This window comes from Mus musculus, chromosome 8 (assembly GCF_000001635.26).
Source record: "Mus musculus strain C57BL/6J chromosome 8, GRCm38.p6 C57BL/6J".
NCBI classification, from domain to species: Eukaryota; Metazoa; Chordata; class Mammalia; order Rodentia; family Muridae; genus Mus; species Mus musculus.
This window is the reverse complement of record NC_000074.6, coordinates 124,302,377-124,317,882: the sequence shown is the minus strand read 5'-3', so window position 1 is coordinate 124,317,882 and position 15,506 is coordinate 124,302,377. Positions and strand designations below refer to the sequence as shown.

The 15,506-nt window shown below is 51.6% G+C and overlaps 1 protein-coding gene across 1 annotated transcript in view; it reads right to left on the bottom strand.

The window, feature by feature from the left end:
- Galnt2 (polypeptide N-acetylgalactosaminyltransferase 2) overlaps positions 1–15,506 on the bottom strand; it is a 114,329-nt gene that overhangs the window by 27,840 nt on the left and 70,983 nt on the right. Inside the window, exon 3 of the mRNA NM_139272.2 lies at positions 12,215–12,368. Coding sequence (NP_644678.2) covers positions 12,215–12,368 — 154 coding nt within the window. The remainder of the gene's footprint in view (positions 1–12,214; positions 12,369–15,506) is intronic.

Sequence of the window (15,506 nt, the reverse complement as noted above, 5' to 3'; positions counted from 1 at the left end):
GAGCTAGATACATGTCTCAAGCTCTGCCCAGCAAAATAGCACAGACAGCTCTACATTTCAAGATGGTTGCTATGGAATTTTCCAGAAGCCTAGGTGAACAATTTGATAACTTCTGAATTAAAAATTGAGGCAGATATAAAAAAAAAAAAACAGTTAAAAGAACCAAACTAGCTGTTATATAATGCTTGCTTAACCAAAATGCTTAGTGGCCCTCCCAACAGCAGGGGCAAGACGGACATCCAGGTCCCAGCTGGCTCCTAGCCAGTCCTGATATCTACCCAGAATGCCCTGGGTCTTCTAACACCAGAGAACCGAACCCTAAAATACTTAATGACCTTTGCAGACTGCTCTGAAATTAGGCTCCTTAAGGTCTGGTTGCCAGGGTCTGACAAGCCCTGTTCACCCTGGGTTTGTTTATCTCATGTCACCATTATTAACCTAAAACAGCTTTCTCACGCCCTATAGTCCTGGCACCACATACCACAAACATCAGAGGAGCCAAGTTCAAAACCACAGCACTCATCACCTCATGGCACAAGACGCTGCCTGCCTCACTGACCGCCCTGCCTCGGAAAGCTCCGTGCCCTTTGGGAGGCTGGGGGTTCAGCACAAAAGCACAGACGGGGCCAGTAGCTGGCCTGGCACACTTCAGGCTGGGCAGCCTGGGAGGTGGTGCCAGCTCACAGAGGAAATCTGAACCTGCAGAGCCTCATGGGGTGCATTCTGCAGGCTGAGCTGTCGCAGGAGGCAGTGAAACTCTTTCATCAGGACTATCACCCACTTTCCACCACCTTCCGTTTTCCAGACGTTAGCTTTTAATGGAAAACTTTGAGAAAATAACAGCCTTACACAGTGCTGTGAGCGCTCCCTTAATCTCCCTAAGAACACCTCACCAGCAGCCATTCCTGAGAGTCAAAGCAAGACCTGTCCCTTTAAACTCATTCCTCCTGATGACAGAGCTCTCCCAGGAGTTCAGCTGCAGAGCAGCCAACAGGAACCACAATGCACTCCTTCCCTTGCTTGACCAGATGCCTGTCTGGGTCCCCCAGATGCCTGCCTGGGTTCCCCAGATGCCTGCCTCAGTCCCCAGCTGCAGATATCCTCCAACTACAGCTTCCACACGTGGGATGGCCCAGTCCTGCCTCACACGGAGCCATCCATGCCTCCGTTTGCTCCGCTCCTCTGGCATCCAAGTGGCTGAGCTCCAGGGCAACCTTCCCATGAACTGCCTGGGTGAGCGGCTTACGTTCCCCCCTGTGCTTATCTCTTCCAGGCCGAATGCCAGAGCCTCGGAGCTCTGTAGGGTGGCCATTCTCCCTACATGGAGCGGATGGCCAAGATCCTGAGCTCTGCCCAGCAGGAGGTCTGGAAACTGCCTGACCACAGATGCCTTCAATGTTCTGCCCTTGTCAAACAGATCAGCTGGCAACTGCAGGCCATGCTGGATCCTCTGTTTTCAGAGATAAGGATAGACAGGTATTTAATCCCTGGGTGCGTGGAGGTGGCCGTCACCATTCATGCTATAGACAGGACATCATCACTACCCCATCTCTTCAGGCAGCACCCATGAGCTGCTCAACCCTTGGCGCTTACCACCAAGCTTGGCAAATGCAGGTCAGTCCCTGGGAGCCAGGCAGTGGAAGAACCTCAAGCTGTCCTCTGACTTCTGCATGTGCACTGCCACTCGTGCACCCGCACGCAAATAACATCAAAAAGGTGTAATCACATTTAAAAAAAAAAAAAACTTAAAGGGGCAACAAGTTACAAAGCAGGAGGAAGCATGAAACCACCTCACACCAGTGCAGTTTTGGACCTGTGTGTACAACACTGTGCAAATGAAAATGCTCTACGTGTATGTGAGTGTATATGCAGCATCCTCAGAGGCTAGGAGAGGGCATGGGATTCCCTGGAGCTTTGTGAGCCGCCAGGTGTGGGCGCTGGGAATGAAACCTGCGTCCTCTTGAGAGACATAGGTGATATCTCTCCATCCTCCAGACTAAACTCTCTGGAAGAAGGATGGCGACTATTGGAAGGACGACGACAGGGCGCTGGGGAGCCGGCTCAGTGATCCAGGGCACCGGCTGCTCTCCCAGAGAACTGGGATAAATTCCCAGCACCCACAGGATGGCTCACAACCCAGTGGCACTGTTCTCACGGTGGCACACAGACACACGTGCAGGCATAACACTCATGCACACAAATTAAAAAAAAAAATCACAAAAATTAAGATGACTGTCATAATCTATCTAATGCCCAGATCTCAAACAGAACAAAAAGGGATTGGGACAGAGACAAGCATATGTGCTCCTCATTAAAGAACGGGCAGAGTTTTATTCTTAGTATTAAACCAGTACTTGTCTAATTACTACTCTTGCTGAAAATGGCAACTAATTGAGTTATAAGTAGAAAACAAATTCTGTCAACCAACTGGAGGGACAAAAAAAGCAAGGACTGGCTAGTAAACAAAACTGTGTCTGCGTCAAAGACGGCGACGGACCCACGGGATTCAAGATCCACAAGTCTACTGGAAGAAGGGGTAAGCCAGGAGCATGGGGTCCTGCCCACGGCTCCCCCAAGGCTGCCTTGTAAATCAGCGCAGGCTCTCACCAGGGGCCAAGCAGCAGCAGCAGCGGCTTAGAGCAGCAGCCTCTAGAACCATGAGCCAGATGAGCTTCACCTGATTCAGTCTCTGAATCAGTTCTGAACTGAGCAGACTTGGGGTAAAACAGACAACATAAACACACCAGGAGACTAAACGGCAGGGCCAGAGGGGGCGCTGCTGTCTCCACTACTGACAAGGCCCAGGCAGAAGAATAGGGAGCTTAAGGTCAGGCTGAGCTACAGAATGGGGAGTTGAGTGAAAATGGGGGCTGGGGCTGGGGCTCAGCAGAGAGCGCTGGCCTAGTGTTAGCAAACCCTGGCCCAACCCCCAGTGCAGTGTAAAAAACAAAAGGAAATAACACAAAGCAGCCTGTCTGTGCCACTCCGGCCTGGCCGAATGGTGTGGCAAAGTAAATATGTTACACGACGGGTAAGTTTACGTTCCTTCCCGTGTGCCAGATTACAGCACTGCACTGCCGTTGGTTACACAGATCTTCTTAGACGTGAGCAGAAGCCTGTGATGACATAGAAGCAGGCATCCAAACTTCAGGAGGCTCAACATTTCCAGGGCAACCAACCAGCCTGCTGCAGCAGGCCTGTTCTGCACTCTGAGACAGCTCTGGGTACTTTAAAAACATGTTAAACACACCTAGAAAACATGTGAGTAAGAAGACTGAGGCTGGGGCATCTAAGCTGAACACAGGTACTTATATGCACATGTGAGCACATACACACATGCACATACATGCACACACACACGAAGTGAGGCATGGCCCTGCAGACAGGTGTGTTCATGCTGCCCCCCACTTCCTTAGCTTAAACAGATCTAACTCTCAGTCCTCTCGTCAATACAACACAGGAACAATAATGAATGCACCTACTTTCTAAGGCTGCTGTGGAAGCCAAGTGGGAAGAAATGTGTGTGATGGCCTTAGAAACATCTGCAGCAAAATCCCTAGCTACAGAGAGTCAGTGACAGTGATGACAAGGCCACAGGTACCGGGCAAGAAAATAACATGCAGTTGTAACATCTGGCTTCTGAACGATACGGGCCGGGGGCAGAAAACCAATGGCTTACGTTTAAACTGACAGGAAGAAAAAAAAAAATCATACAATTGTGAAGCTGTCGCCTAAACACGTACAAGGTTAAAAAAGGAAAGTTAGAGCAGAACTTCAGACAAGTGGGAAACAGCAATATTTTGGTTATTTTAAAGTAGGCTTAAAAATAGCTGAGACAATAACACTACACTTCATAAGACAAGAACGCCAGAGGCTCAGGCACACTGCAGCCTGAGCTCTGGCGCTCACGGTGTGGGTATGTGGGAGGAGCCTAGGGGGCTGGCGGACCCCAATGCACTGGTGTTACAGAACTTTCCAGAATGAAGTGAGCAGACATGTATTCACCCCAGGTACGGTGTCGATGGAAGACCAGCAGAGAGCCAGAGAGTTTGGAGGTAGGCGACAGGAAGGTTCCTGGAAGTGATACAACTGAAGAGGTCTCTGCCCTCTTCAAGTCTAAGCTGCTCGTGTATCTTGGCAAGCTCCCCCCAGAGAATATTAAAAGCCTGATCTTGTGAGGGTAAACACAGTAACTGTGATTTTAAGGTGACAAGGGCCATGTGAGGATCCGAGGACAGTTCTGCATGGGACACACAAAGTAGTCTGTACAGAACTCAGTGGGTGAGCGGGGCTTCCCCTTCCACTGTGGGCGAATCTGAGACAAATAGGAGCTCTGCTCACAAGGATGAGAGATGGGAGGGAGGAAGACCCACTCCTCAACGTGGTGACAGACAGAGGTTTCATGATGGCTGGAGACCTCAGCGTAGGAATGCACACACAGCACTGTCTTCTGGGAAGACAAACTCTCCAGACATCTTCAGGTAATGGGAAAGGTCGACACATGCCAACATCACACCACATGTAATTTCTTAGAGGCCATCAAAGGATTAGCATGATTAAAATGGCCATGGGAGAGGTGTGTGTTCACAGATGAAGTGTAAGAAACAAGTCCTATGAAAGAGTCGGAAGCGCAGAAGAGATGCAGGCCTTCACCTTCCGATCATTCCAGTCATTTACCAAAGCCATCAAACTGGAGGAGGAAGAAGGCCAGGGCGCTGGCCCCACAAAGTCTGACTTAGAAACCGAACTCCAAACTAAGCGGCAGTCTCCATCAGCCTAGAGTGTAGGCCCTACACAGAATAAACGTTGGGACCTTGTCAGAACCAAGCAACACAGTGCTCTTTCAAGTTATATCTTCTTTCAAATCAGTCAGCAAAAGATATGACTAAAGACATTCACCCAACGTGGTCAGTACGGACAAAAGAAAAGAAAGTCCTCGTCTACCCTGAGAGAGATGCGTGCATGAGCATAAACTGGGGGGCACAAAGCCACACGGAGTGGAAGCTATGGCCACAAAAGGACCCCAGGAATTGCTTCCCGTGTGAGGCTCAGAGGCAGATGGGCGCTGGGCTTCCCTGGCATTGAGCAGCAGTAGGACAAGGACAAGTCAGGAGGGACGGCCTTCAGAGACCTTCGGAGGCTGTGAGTGCTTCTTAGCTTTCTGGTGTGGTTTCCTTTTTGCTTTTTATAAAATACAATAGATATACCTACTTAAAAAATACACCCTCAAAATAATAATTGAAAAAGCAGTCTAAGAAACTAGGAGCGTTTAAAGAAAGGAGGACAAGGGGGGTTTGCAACTCAAGGCTGTTCCATACAAGATGTGGCAGATCCAGCTCGTATCTGCCTGAGAGACGTCCAGCAGCAGTGGTGGCTGCCAGCACGCTTGTCCCCAATATTGTCATTGCCATTATGTTACCCTGACTCCTGTGGCTTGGCGCCACTAAGGCCAAGCATGATGCAGGAAGTAAGCCCTCAGGTGAGGACACAGAGCTTCTGCCCGAGGATACCCGTGTGTGCCAGCCTCCGGCGCCACAACAGAGGAAACTGGAGTCCTGGGCGGCCTAGGGACTCTGCTAGTGGCCAGAGAGCCAGCACCCCAGTCACAGGAACAGCCATGAGCAGGGAGATGGCAAGGCAGACCTCAAGGTAACCCCCAAACCACAGCTTTCCTAGTGGCTGCGGCCCCCTTAGAGGTGATGCTGGCTGCTCTGCACAGACCAGGGAGATCCTCTGTCATGGACCATCCCCTTCTCAGCACCTAGTAAGGACCCAGTCCCCCACAGCTACATCATAACAGAGAGAAAAGGCCACGGGTGGACAACTCTCTTCACGTTTGGTAGCAAATTTTAACGCATGAGAGGGGCCTGACATGCTGGAAGAAAGCCTGCATGCCCGTGTGTCTGCAGTGTCCTGTCAGACACGTGCCGTGTTCTCTCTGCCACTGGTGCCAGACGCACCAGCCCCGAGAGGAACGAGCAGGCGCACGGGGCAAGCCCAGGCACCATGGCTCTTGGCATACATCATTCCACGGGAAGTTCGACCCCTCCACCTTCTGCTTCCCTCTCCCGGAGCACACAGCAGCCAAGGGGCAATCCTGGGAGCGGAGACCAGCTCCTCTCCAGACAGCAAACCCGCAGGCCCTGCCCTGCGATCTCTGGAACAGAGAGACACATTGATACCCTGGCAAGCACTGGCCTTCTGTGACCATGGCACAAATGGGCCTACACAAAGAGGGCAAGCTAATGTCCTCACAACGTGCCTCTGAACTCACTTCGCTATACAAGCGCATAGGCACGCACACATTCATGCACACAGTAACATGTGTATGCACATACATTCTGGCCACACCAGCCTCCTGTGGTTGATTGGTAGGGTATCATTAAGGTAAATGGCTATTATTGTAGAAGTCTGAACTTTAAAATTTTTAGACTGAAGTGAGGGTTCTGGGCAACCATGGGGTCTATCACTAAAGTCCAGTATCTCTAGGGCACATGGTTTGCAACAAGCAACAGACAGGATCATTCATTAATCAATGTCCTTGACTGCTGATCAGCAAGAGACACCGTATCACGTGACCAAGCGTAGAGTGTAGGCCAACTGACCCAGAAAGGTATCGTGCCATTCTGCCACCTTCATACACTACACGAAGCTTTTCCATTTCAAAGACAAAAGAACTGGGCCTGCCACTATGTATTTGTAAGCCGAGCTGGGCAGAGGGCAGAGGGCAAAGGGCAGAGGGCAGAGGGCAGAGGGCAAAGGGCAGAGGCAGAAGGATCCCAAGTTTAAGGCCTGCCTGGGCTATAGAGTGAGTTCAAAAATCAGCCAAGGTAAGTTGGTGAGGCCCTGTCTCAAAATAAAAAGGAAAAAGGTCTGGAGATGTACCCTAGTGGGGGACACTTGCCCAGCATGTATGAGCCCCTGGGTTCAATTCCAGCATTGCAAACAAACGCGTAAGGCTTTCAAATGGGCAGCCGACGGGGGCCAGCCTGGGTTGACCTGATTTACCCGGCCAGCCTGCTGAGTCTGGTTTCCCTGCTCTGATTCCCTCAGTAGTAGGCAGGTCATGGTTTCAAAGGTATTTCCTTAACCTGGTTTTCTGCTGATCTGCTACAGAAAGAGCCACACAGCAATGAAGCAACACAGCATACCCAGGGTCAGTCCTCGAGGTCGGCGTGGCGTGCCACACGAGTCAAGAACAAAGCTTCCCAGAGCACAGCCTGGTCTGCTCAACCTGATTCCCACAAGCCACTGGTCACAGGACAGCAATGACCAACACCGGCACAGAAGCCAGGGGTTCACAAGCCTTTCCGTATTTCCACAGATGTCGGAGCTTACTGACAGCCGAGGGACAGTCACGGTTATACTGTGACTGCTCTGCAGATAAAAGCCCGGGGTCAGAGATCATTTTCACCGTGGTCTGAGAGTAACAAGTGACAGAACTACTAACAGAGTCATGGTGTCCGTCCCCACGTCCACGCCGTCCGTCCCCATGTTCATGACACTTCTGCTCAGGGTGAGATGCAGGAGCTGTGAATTCCCAGCTAAATTAGAACTAAATGAAACACTCAGGTGTTCCTCTGCATTCAGAGACAATAAAGTTCTTTGCTCTGGACAAAACTACTCATGGAAAGCAGAGAGGCAGGGATGAGATGCGGAAACTGCCTTGGAAGTGCTGGAGAGACTGCAGGCAGCCAGATGCCCCGAGAGAGAGGGGCCAGCCCTCTGCTGCCCTCCCCTTACCTGCCAGGCAGAATACATCCAACAGAGCAATGGCCTTGTGGAGAGGAGGCCAGGACCCAAGTCAGGACTTGCTGATGACAATGGGACTGAGATTAGGGTGGCAATCCTAGGAGCTGCTTCCTAGAAGAAGAAAGGCCTGGACACTTCAGACTGCTCCCACCCAACAGAAACCCAACCCGTGGTTCAGTTCTGCATGGCACAAGAGTGATCTGCCTACGTTATCTGCAAAGCCTATCTTCCTTGGGGGATGGAAACACCAGGGATAGCCTTTGAGTATCTCTGTCCCTATTCACTACCAGAACAAGGCAATTCTACATGTTCTCTGTCTACAGAAGGATTTCAGGCAGACTTAATACATGCAGGAAGCAGGGTGCATGGAGACAGAGGAATAAACAATAAGAACGAAAGAGGGCAGAAGGCCAGTGGGAATACCCAACAAGAATGTGACAAGGGCCTTGGGGACAGAGGAGGAGCTCACAAGGGTGGCAGAGGAAGTTACCGGCACTCAGACCCTTCAAACCCCAAACAGGCTCAAGTCTCAGAAGGCAATGTCCACACATTCTTACAAATTACTAAAAAGCATAGAGAAGTATCTTAAAGTACAACTATAAGCAAAGACAAACTGCTCCATAAAGAACAAGTCATAGCTATCTTCACCAGGAACGGTGGGAAACACAGTGACTGAGAGCAAAGAAAGATGCAGAAGCAACGGCCAACCAAGAGGTTTGCACTCTCAGCTGGGGCTGGGGGAGTGTCTCAGAAACAAGTGAAACACACCAATAGGATCTAGTGCTCTGAGCTGGTGCCAAGAGGAGCCACTGTGAACGATTACTTCAGGGACACTGAGGGACAAGTGGCCAAGGCTGGATGGGGAGGAACAAGGAATGAGAATGGGAAGAAAGGCTTGGATATGAAGGGTATTTGCTGAAATTACACTGTGTGTGTGTGTGTGCGCGCGCGTGTGTGTTTATAAAGAAAGATAGGGTGGTGAGGTGTGCTGTTCAAAATGTAACATTCTCTCAGCTTGAACTCTGCTAGTTTATCGTAGCTGATATTTTAACTGGTAAGAGAAACACCCAGAGACAGAACAGGAGGAGAAAGTATAGCAAGCAGGACTCGGCACACCTTGAGATACTGGCCTTAAACTCCAGAGTTCACATCAAACACAAGGACTGAATGTCCTCCTACAAGACAAGGCTTGTTAGAGCCGACAGAGGCACCAGAGTGAACCAGAGGCGCCTTCATACATGTTGCGTAGAAGGTCCGAGAATGTGTGCAGGAAGCAAAGCCAGGACGGAGACCTCATGTGACATCCCCACCAGAGAGATGACACCTGCCAACGAAGTATGTCAGGCCAGCAGTATACACATATAAGACGCTGAAGACCAAGGGTCCTCTGGTTCCTCAGCCACTCTAGGACTGCACTGCCCTCGCCCAGGTCTTAAGCCTCACACTGGAAAGTCCTAGGTCTCACGGGCCTCCGCCTGTGCTGGCGGGCGGGCTCCTGTGACAGCTTCCCCACTCTTGGCATTAGCAGTGTTTACTTGACAGAGTAACAGCGGTAGAGTTGGGGCGATGACCAGCACACAGTTCCAGTCCCAGCCCGGCCCTAACAGAACATGGCCAGTGCTGATGACCCAGGGACAGCAAGCACACACAGCATGCCAACATCCAACCAACATATGACATCCTGCTTGAAGCTAGTGACACCCTCAGGAGCGTACTGTCCCCAAGTGTGAGCTCTGTTTACAGCCAGACCTTCTGAAGGGTTTACGTCAGATCTCTCGGCGCACCAGAGCAGAGCAACCATGCTGTGCAAACTGAGCAAAGATGAGATACTCTAGTTTGGAAGCCTGCTGAACAGACCCTCCTTAGATGCTCCTCCTCAGGGGATGGGAAGGTGGGGAGGGGAACTGAGCAGGACACCATAATCTCTGAACCACCTTTTAGTTTGAGATGCAAGCATATTTCAAAGTCCCAATGTTTGAAATTCAAGCTAAAGCGAAACAGAGGAACCCTGAGCCCGACTTGGTGCCGGAAGGCTGACGGGATCTCAGTCCCGTGGGATTTAGTGGAACAAACACAGTGGTGGTGGTTGGCCGGCAGGAAGAAACCCCTGACGGTGTGTTTCCATGAGGGCTTGCTGGTGTCCCAGCAGAAGAAATCTTAAATTACCTTGAGCTCCTGGCAGAGAGGAGACATCGGCCAACCTCCAGCTCTGCTTGGAAGCAGCTGCACACTGTCCACACAGTAGCACTCATAAGTGGCCTCAGAATCTAAGAGACCTGCCTGGCTCATATCCTATCCATTGCTGAGAGATGCCAGGAAGGCTCACAGACCCACAGACACCGTGACCTCTGAGTCACACGGGACCTGCTGGGCCACCTCTGCCCATGGCTGCCTGCGGAGGTCGCCTTCTCTTCTGTCTGCGTTTGTTTACCTCATGTGGACCTTCCAATGACAGAGGGTTGGTGCTTGGTATAGACTCTTTCTGGGATGACAGATGGCCATCTTCCCACCATATCCTCACACGGTCAAGGGGAAGATCTCACTCTTAATGTCTTCCATCTCCCCCTCTTCCCCTACCCGATTCCTCCCCTTCATTCTCTTACTGAGATTCCAGTGGATTAGGGGCCATTCTCACAACTTTATTTAACCTTAACCATGCCTAAGAAAGAAGCTATCTCCAAACAACAACACACTGGAGGCTCGGGACTTCACCATGTCAATTCATCCATAAACACCCATGCTCCCACTGGCTGCTGGTCAGAGGGAATGAAGACTCTGGGGTGGGGTCCTGTGAGCCAAAAGAGCACAGAACAATCGCCATCCTGCCATCCTGCAGGGGACAGAAGTCACAGACGGAAGTGCCAGTCGGATAGGGTCTGGGTGTCTCATCCTGAATCTGCTCTCATTGGTCTGCTTCCAGCTCCACAGACATGGGAGGCTGAGTTCTGTTGTGTGAGGTCTTCAGAGTTAAAGCCAGGCTCTCACACGAAAGGCTCATGGTGTTCCTGCTATAGAAACCTCAGGGAGCTGAAGAGAAAGCCTGATACTTTCCGCTGATGCCCTGTGATGGATTCCCGGGGCCAACACAAGTGGCCAATGCCTGTCAGGATTTAATTTAACCCAATTCAGCCAATGGGGAAACACACACACCCTGCCACGGCTTCAACACAGCAAAGGAGGCCGACCGACACAGACCAGGCAGAAATCAACCCATCCTGGGAGGAAAATTAGTTTGGGTAAACAATCATTCCAGAAATACTGAAAGAAAATCCGTCTGCAGAGTCTGAGGGAATTTCAGAAGCTCACAGGAGAGGCAGCAGCTCAGAGCCCAGCCCCCTGCCGACAAGCCCCAAACCACACCTTTTCCTGCTCAAAGGAGAGCAAGCCATGGTGAAATCTTAGTGGGAAAGCCAGCTAGCACCAGCTGGTGACAAAGCTCACCGGTCACACGGAGCTCAAACTTCAGTCATCTCAGATAGCCAGGTGTCATTTCACCCTGACTGCTGAGCTCTGTCCTGAGGCTGAGAGCCCAGATTAGGTACTTTTTTCACTTCTGTGACTAAAAATAAAAAAAATAACCTGACAACATGAAGAAATTCGGGTGCATTTTGGCTCACAATGCTAAGCGCAGTTTACCATGGCGCAGCACTCCTGCGGCAGAAACGTGAGGCAGCTGGGCACCTTACATCTGCCAGGAGTCGAAGCTCGGCTAGCTTCCAGTTTCTATTCCTCCTGGGACCCCAGCTCACACTTATGCTGCTCCTGTGAGGTGAGACCCGCGGCGGCAATGAACCTAATCTAGAAACTCCCTTACAAATCCAGCAGAGCCGGTCTCTGAGGGGACTATGATCCTGTCAAATAGACGCTCGCTTGCCCTTCTGGCTTTGTCGTCAGCACCTCCTAGTCCAGTGCCCCTGCTTTTTCTCTGGGACATAAAGACAGATGTGGGGGAAATGACCAAGGCCTTCGGCACCCCTTTCCTTGTAAGCAGTGGCAGAATAGTCTCCATGTCTGAGAGTGCTTCGAGCTGAGCCCAGCGGAGTCAGGGTGCCCCCACCCGAGGCCTGAAATCGGCCCTTCTCCACAGTGTTGGGGGTGCAGCACCTTCTCCTGTCCTCCTGGTCCCTCCCTGTTCTGAGACCTTAGTTAATCTCTTCTCCGGTTTCCAGAATGTTCCTAACTACAGCTGTCCCCAGTAAGAGGAAGTTAGATTTTCTTCTTTCCAAGACTGTGGAAAGTGTTTTATGAGTGCAGCTTAAAAATACTAAAAGATCAGCAAGCACAAGGCCCATACAGCTTTCTCTGCTGGCCAACAGCCTGCCGCCCCTGCAGAAGGCCAAGAGCCATGAGCCTCACTCACTCCAGGATGTTGCCTGCTCTGACAACCACCACCACCTGGGTGAGGAAATCCAGCGCTTCGAGGAGATTCTCCAGCTCTCCCCGCATGCTTGCAGAGACTTACTGGTCATGCCGGGTGTCGGGGATGCCTCTGTCCATGTGCAGCTTGTCACTCTCCACCTGGTTGAACTTGTTGCGTGCGTACGGGTCCTGCCCAGAGCGAACCATTGTACCGCCAACGTATGCCTCCTGGTTAAAGTCTGGCCACCGGACTTTGCCTGGAAAAAGCGAAGCAGAGGGTGTGGGACAAGCGGACACGAGACCAGAGTGTCGCCAGAGACGGCAGCAAGTGTTAGGTTGAGCGACAGTGGCCTTGGCTCGTTCACAGGAGGACAACTGTAATCAAGAGTAGCTGAGAGGGCCCTGAACGTCGTCACATGGAAGCCAAGACTCTGCAAGACAAGAGTGAAAGCCCAAGCACACACTTCACTCAGTGCCTCGCAAGACAGTCGGCAACTCAGGCGCCATGGAGTTCTGGGAAGGGGGTGTTCTCTGTCTGCCTACCTTCCCAGGAATTTTGGTCATGTCCCCAAACAATCCCCGTCAGGCAAAGGAAACAATGTGTGTATAAATTAATAAAAGACTCCACTGTGCAATCAGGCGCCACAGGATAAATGTTTGGACTGTTGGGAGTCCAAAACCAGAGCCCAGGGCAAGGCTATCCTGAGACAGTGCTGAGGGTGTGGGAAGAGTGTGTGTGTGTGTGTGTGTGTGAGAGAGAGAGAGAGAGAGAGAGAGAGAGAGAGAGAGGGAGACTCTAGGCCTCCTCCTACAGATGGAGGCTCCAGGAGAGTCAATGGCTATGGTGCTATGGTGAGTGGCAGGAGGGAAGGGCAAGGTGGATGCTAGACTTAGACCACCCATCGTGCTGACTGTTCTTTTGGTTGATCGATTTCACGTAGCCCAGGCTATCCTCAAACTCACTAGGTAGCTGAGGATGATGCTCCTGCGGCCACGCCCAGCTCTGCTGACTGTTCTGACCTCACTAGAATCACCATGCCCTCCTCCCTTTGCTCCCTGTGAAGAGGGTCCTAGGAGGCTAAACACCCCTGGGCTATGGGTATTCACTGCTCACTCCTGCAACAGCCCACGCACTCAACACGCCTAAAACGTTCCTTCCCTGAGTCCCACTGCTGTCAGCAGAATCACTGGCCATCGGGAGAGGGGCACATCTCTACAGTGTAGAAAACGCCACAGCCTAAGACAGGGTGTTTGCACAGCCTCCTGTGAGGCCTCCTTAGGAATACTCTCTGCAGCTGTGAGGACACCCAGCCTGTGGAGCAGTGAACAGTGTGGCTGCCCGAGAAACCCCAGCATGGCAGACAGGACCCAGTCATCCTCATATGCAGGCCTATTCTTAGGGAGAAGGCTCTAGAATAGCCTGCGCCTCCCCCAGACATTCACCAGTCAGTCTTGCTTCAGCTCCTTCCTGTGGGCACTTTCACTAGAGTCAAGAGTCCTATGTCTTCTCTAGGGTGACATGTAGTCATGGAGAAGGTTTTATGTGGTATAACAGACCATGAAATTGCAGGACCTCTCACACACTTGCCTCGGGGTCTCTGAGGCACTGGTCACAGGCGGGTATCATGCTAGTTCCAAAGGCGCAGATGAGCAAAGGCAGGCTCATGTCTGGCCCCACTGAAGCGTTCATGTTCTGAGGGGGAGGGAGACAGACTAGGGAAGCATAGCTGAACCTGGGGACCAGAAAGCTCCACGGAAGGCCTGTCTGCACTGAGGTCAGGAGCTCCTGTGATCCCTCAATCACTGTCAGGACTCTCCAGCAGCTCCTCCCTCTGACCATGACCATCTGCCTGCAGCTGGACACAGGTCCCACCTTGCTGTGATGTTGTACCATTTGCTTTCAGAAAGCATAGTAGGGTGTGAGAATGCCACGGAGGGGGCCTGCAGACCCATCTAGCTGTGACACGATGGCACGCATCACCTCAGCCCTCAGAAGCTGTGAGGCAGTCCTACAAATGGCTAGAGCCTCACAGTTAACGCCCGTCCTCGGCAAAGGGAGGACGGGCGGGCACAGGTGCAGCTGATGTTTTCACGTGGGTGTAACAGAAAATTGACTTCATCATCTAATAATGGTTTGGAACCCATAATCTGAAAAACACTGGGCTCAAGAACATTGTAGAAATTGGTCTGTATCCTGCAGAATTGTCGGGTTGGAGACTCCTGGGGCACAGACCGCAGAGAGCAGAGGAGGCCAGCTCAGGGGAACAGAACAGCTCATCTCTCAGTTGTCTTCCACTCCAGCCTGGCCCTGCCCTCTAAGTGAGGCCTACACCTGAGCCCAACCCACACAGACAGGCAGGCAGCCAGGTACAGAGAGCTGAGAACCAGGCAGAACGAGCCACAGGATGGGGCAATGAACCGAATCCTGGTATTTACAGGCTACTTGTGCTCCTAACGTCTTAAAATGTTCCATTTTAGAAATTATAAGTTTCAGACAAGAAATTATCAATCTTTTGATAGGTTTGGAAATAGGATTAAGGAAGAAGCTCCAGCCGCCAGTCGGAGCCCCCCTCCCCGACACCCCACCTTGGGCTAATGGAAAATCCTGAGATAACATCTCACAGGAGGCATCGGGAATAAAGTATGCATGTAGACATCACGAGAAGGACGGGGCACATCACCCAAGCCGCTTGTGAAGCAGGTACTCACTGGCCGGGGGTGTGAAAACAGTCATCAGGGGGTTTGCTTGATGAGTGGACTTCTCTCAGACATGACCTCTGGGCTGAGCTGTATGCTGTTGTGTATGTTGAAACCAGCCATTAAAAAAAAAATGAGGTGCTGCAGGGAGTGAGGGCATGCCTTTAATCCCAGCACCCGGGAGGCAGAGGCAGGTGGATCTCTGTGAGTTTGAGACCAGCCTGGTCTACAAATCGAGTCCAGGACGGCTGGGGCTGGTACACACAAAAACCCTGTCTCAAAGTGGGGCAGGAGGGAAGAGTGATGTACAGCCTCCACTGCCTGGGTTGGAACAGGAAGGGCTGGCAGGTCCTTACTCAAGCCTCAGGCAGCCAGCAAGGCTCCCTGCCTCTCTTAAAATTGTGCACAACCAGCCCAAGGCCACCTTGAAGACTATGCCCTCTGAGGAGCACTGGCCATGAGGTTCCTGTTCATCCTCATAGCTCACTCCAGTCTCCCACTCCCCGTAAGATGGGATGAGAATCCCTTGGTCAGAGCCCTGGCCACCTGCTAGTTCTTACTCTTAACATCCTAGGTACCCAACATGTCACAGACCCTGCTGATTGATCACTGCTTTCCTACGGTGGTCTCACCCTGGAACGAGCAGCTGAAGCCGAGTATGACTTGGAAGAGCACAGCACAGCTTCACGCTGGCACTC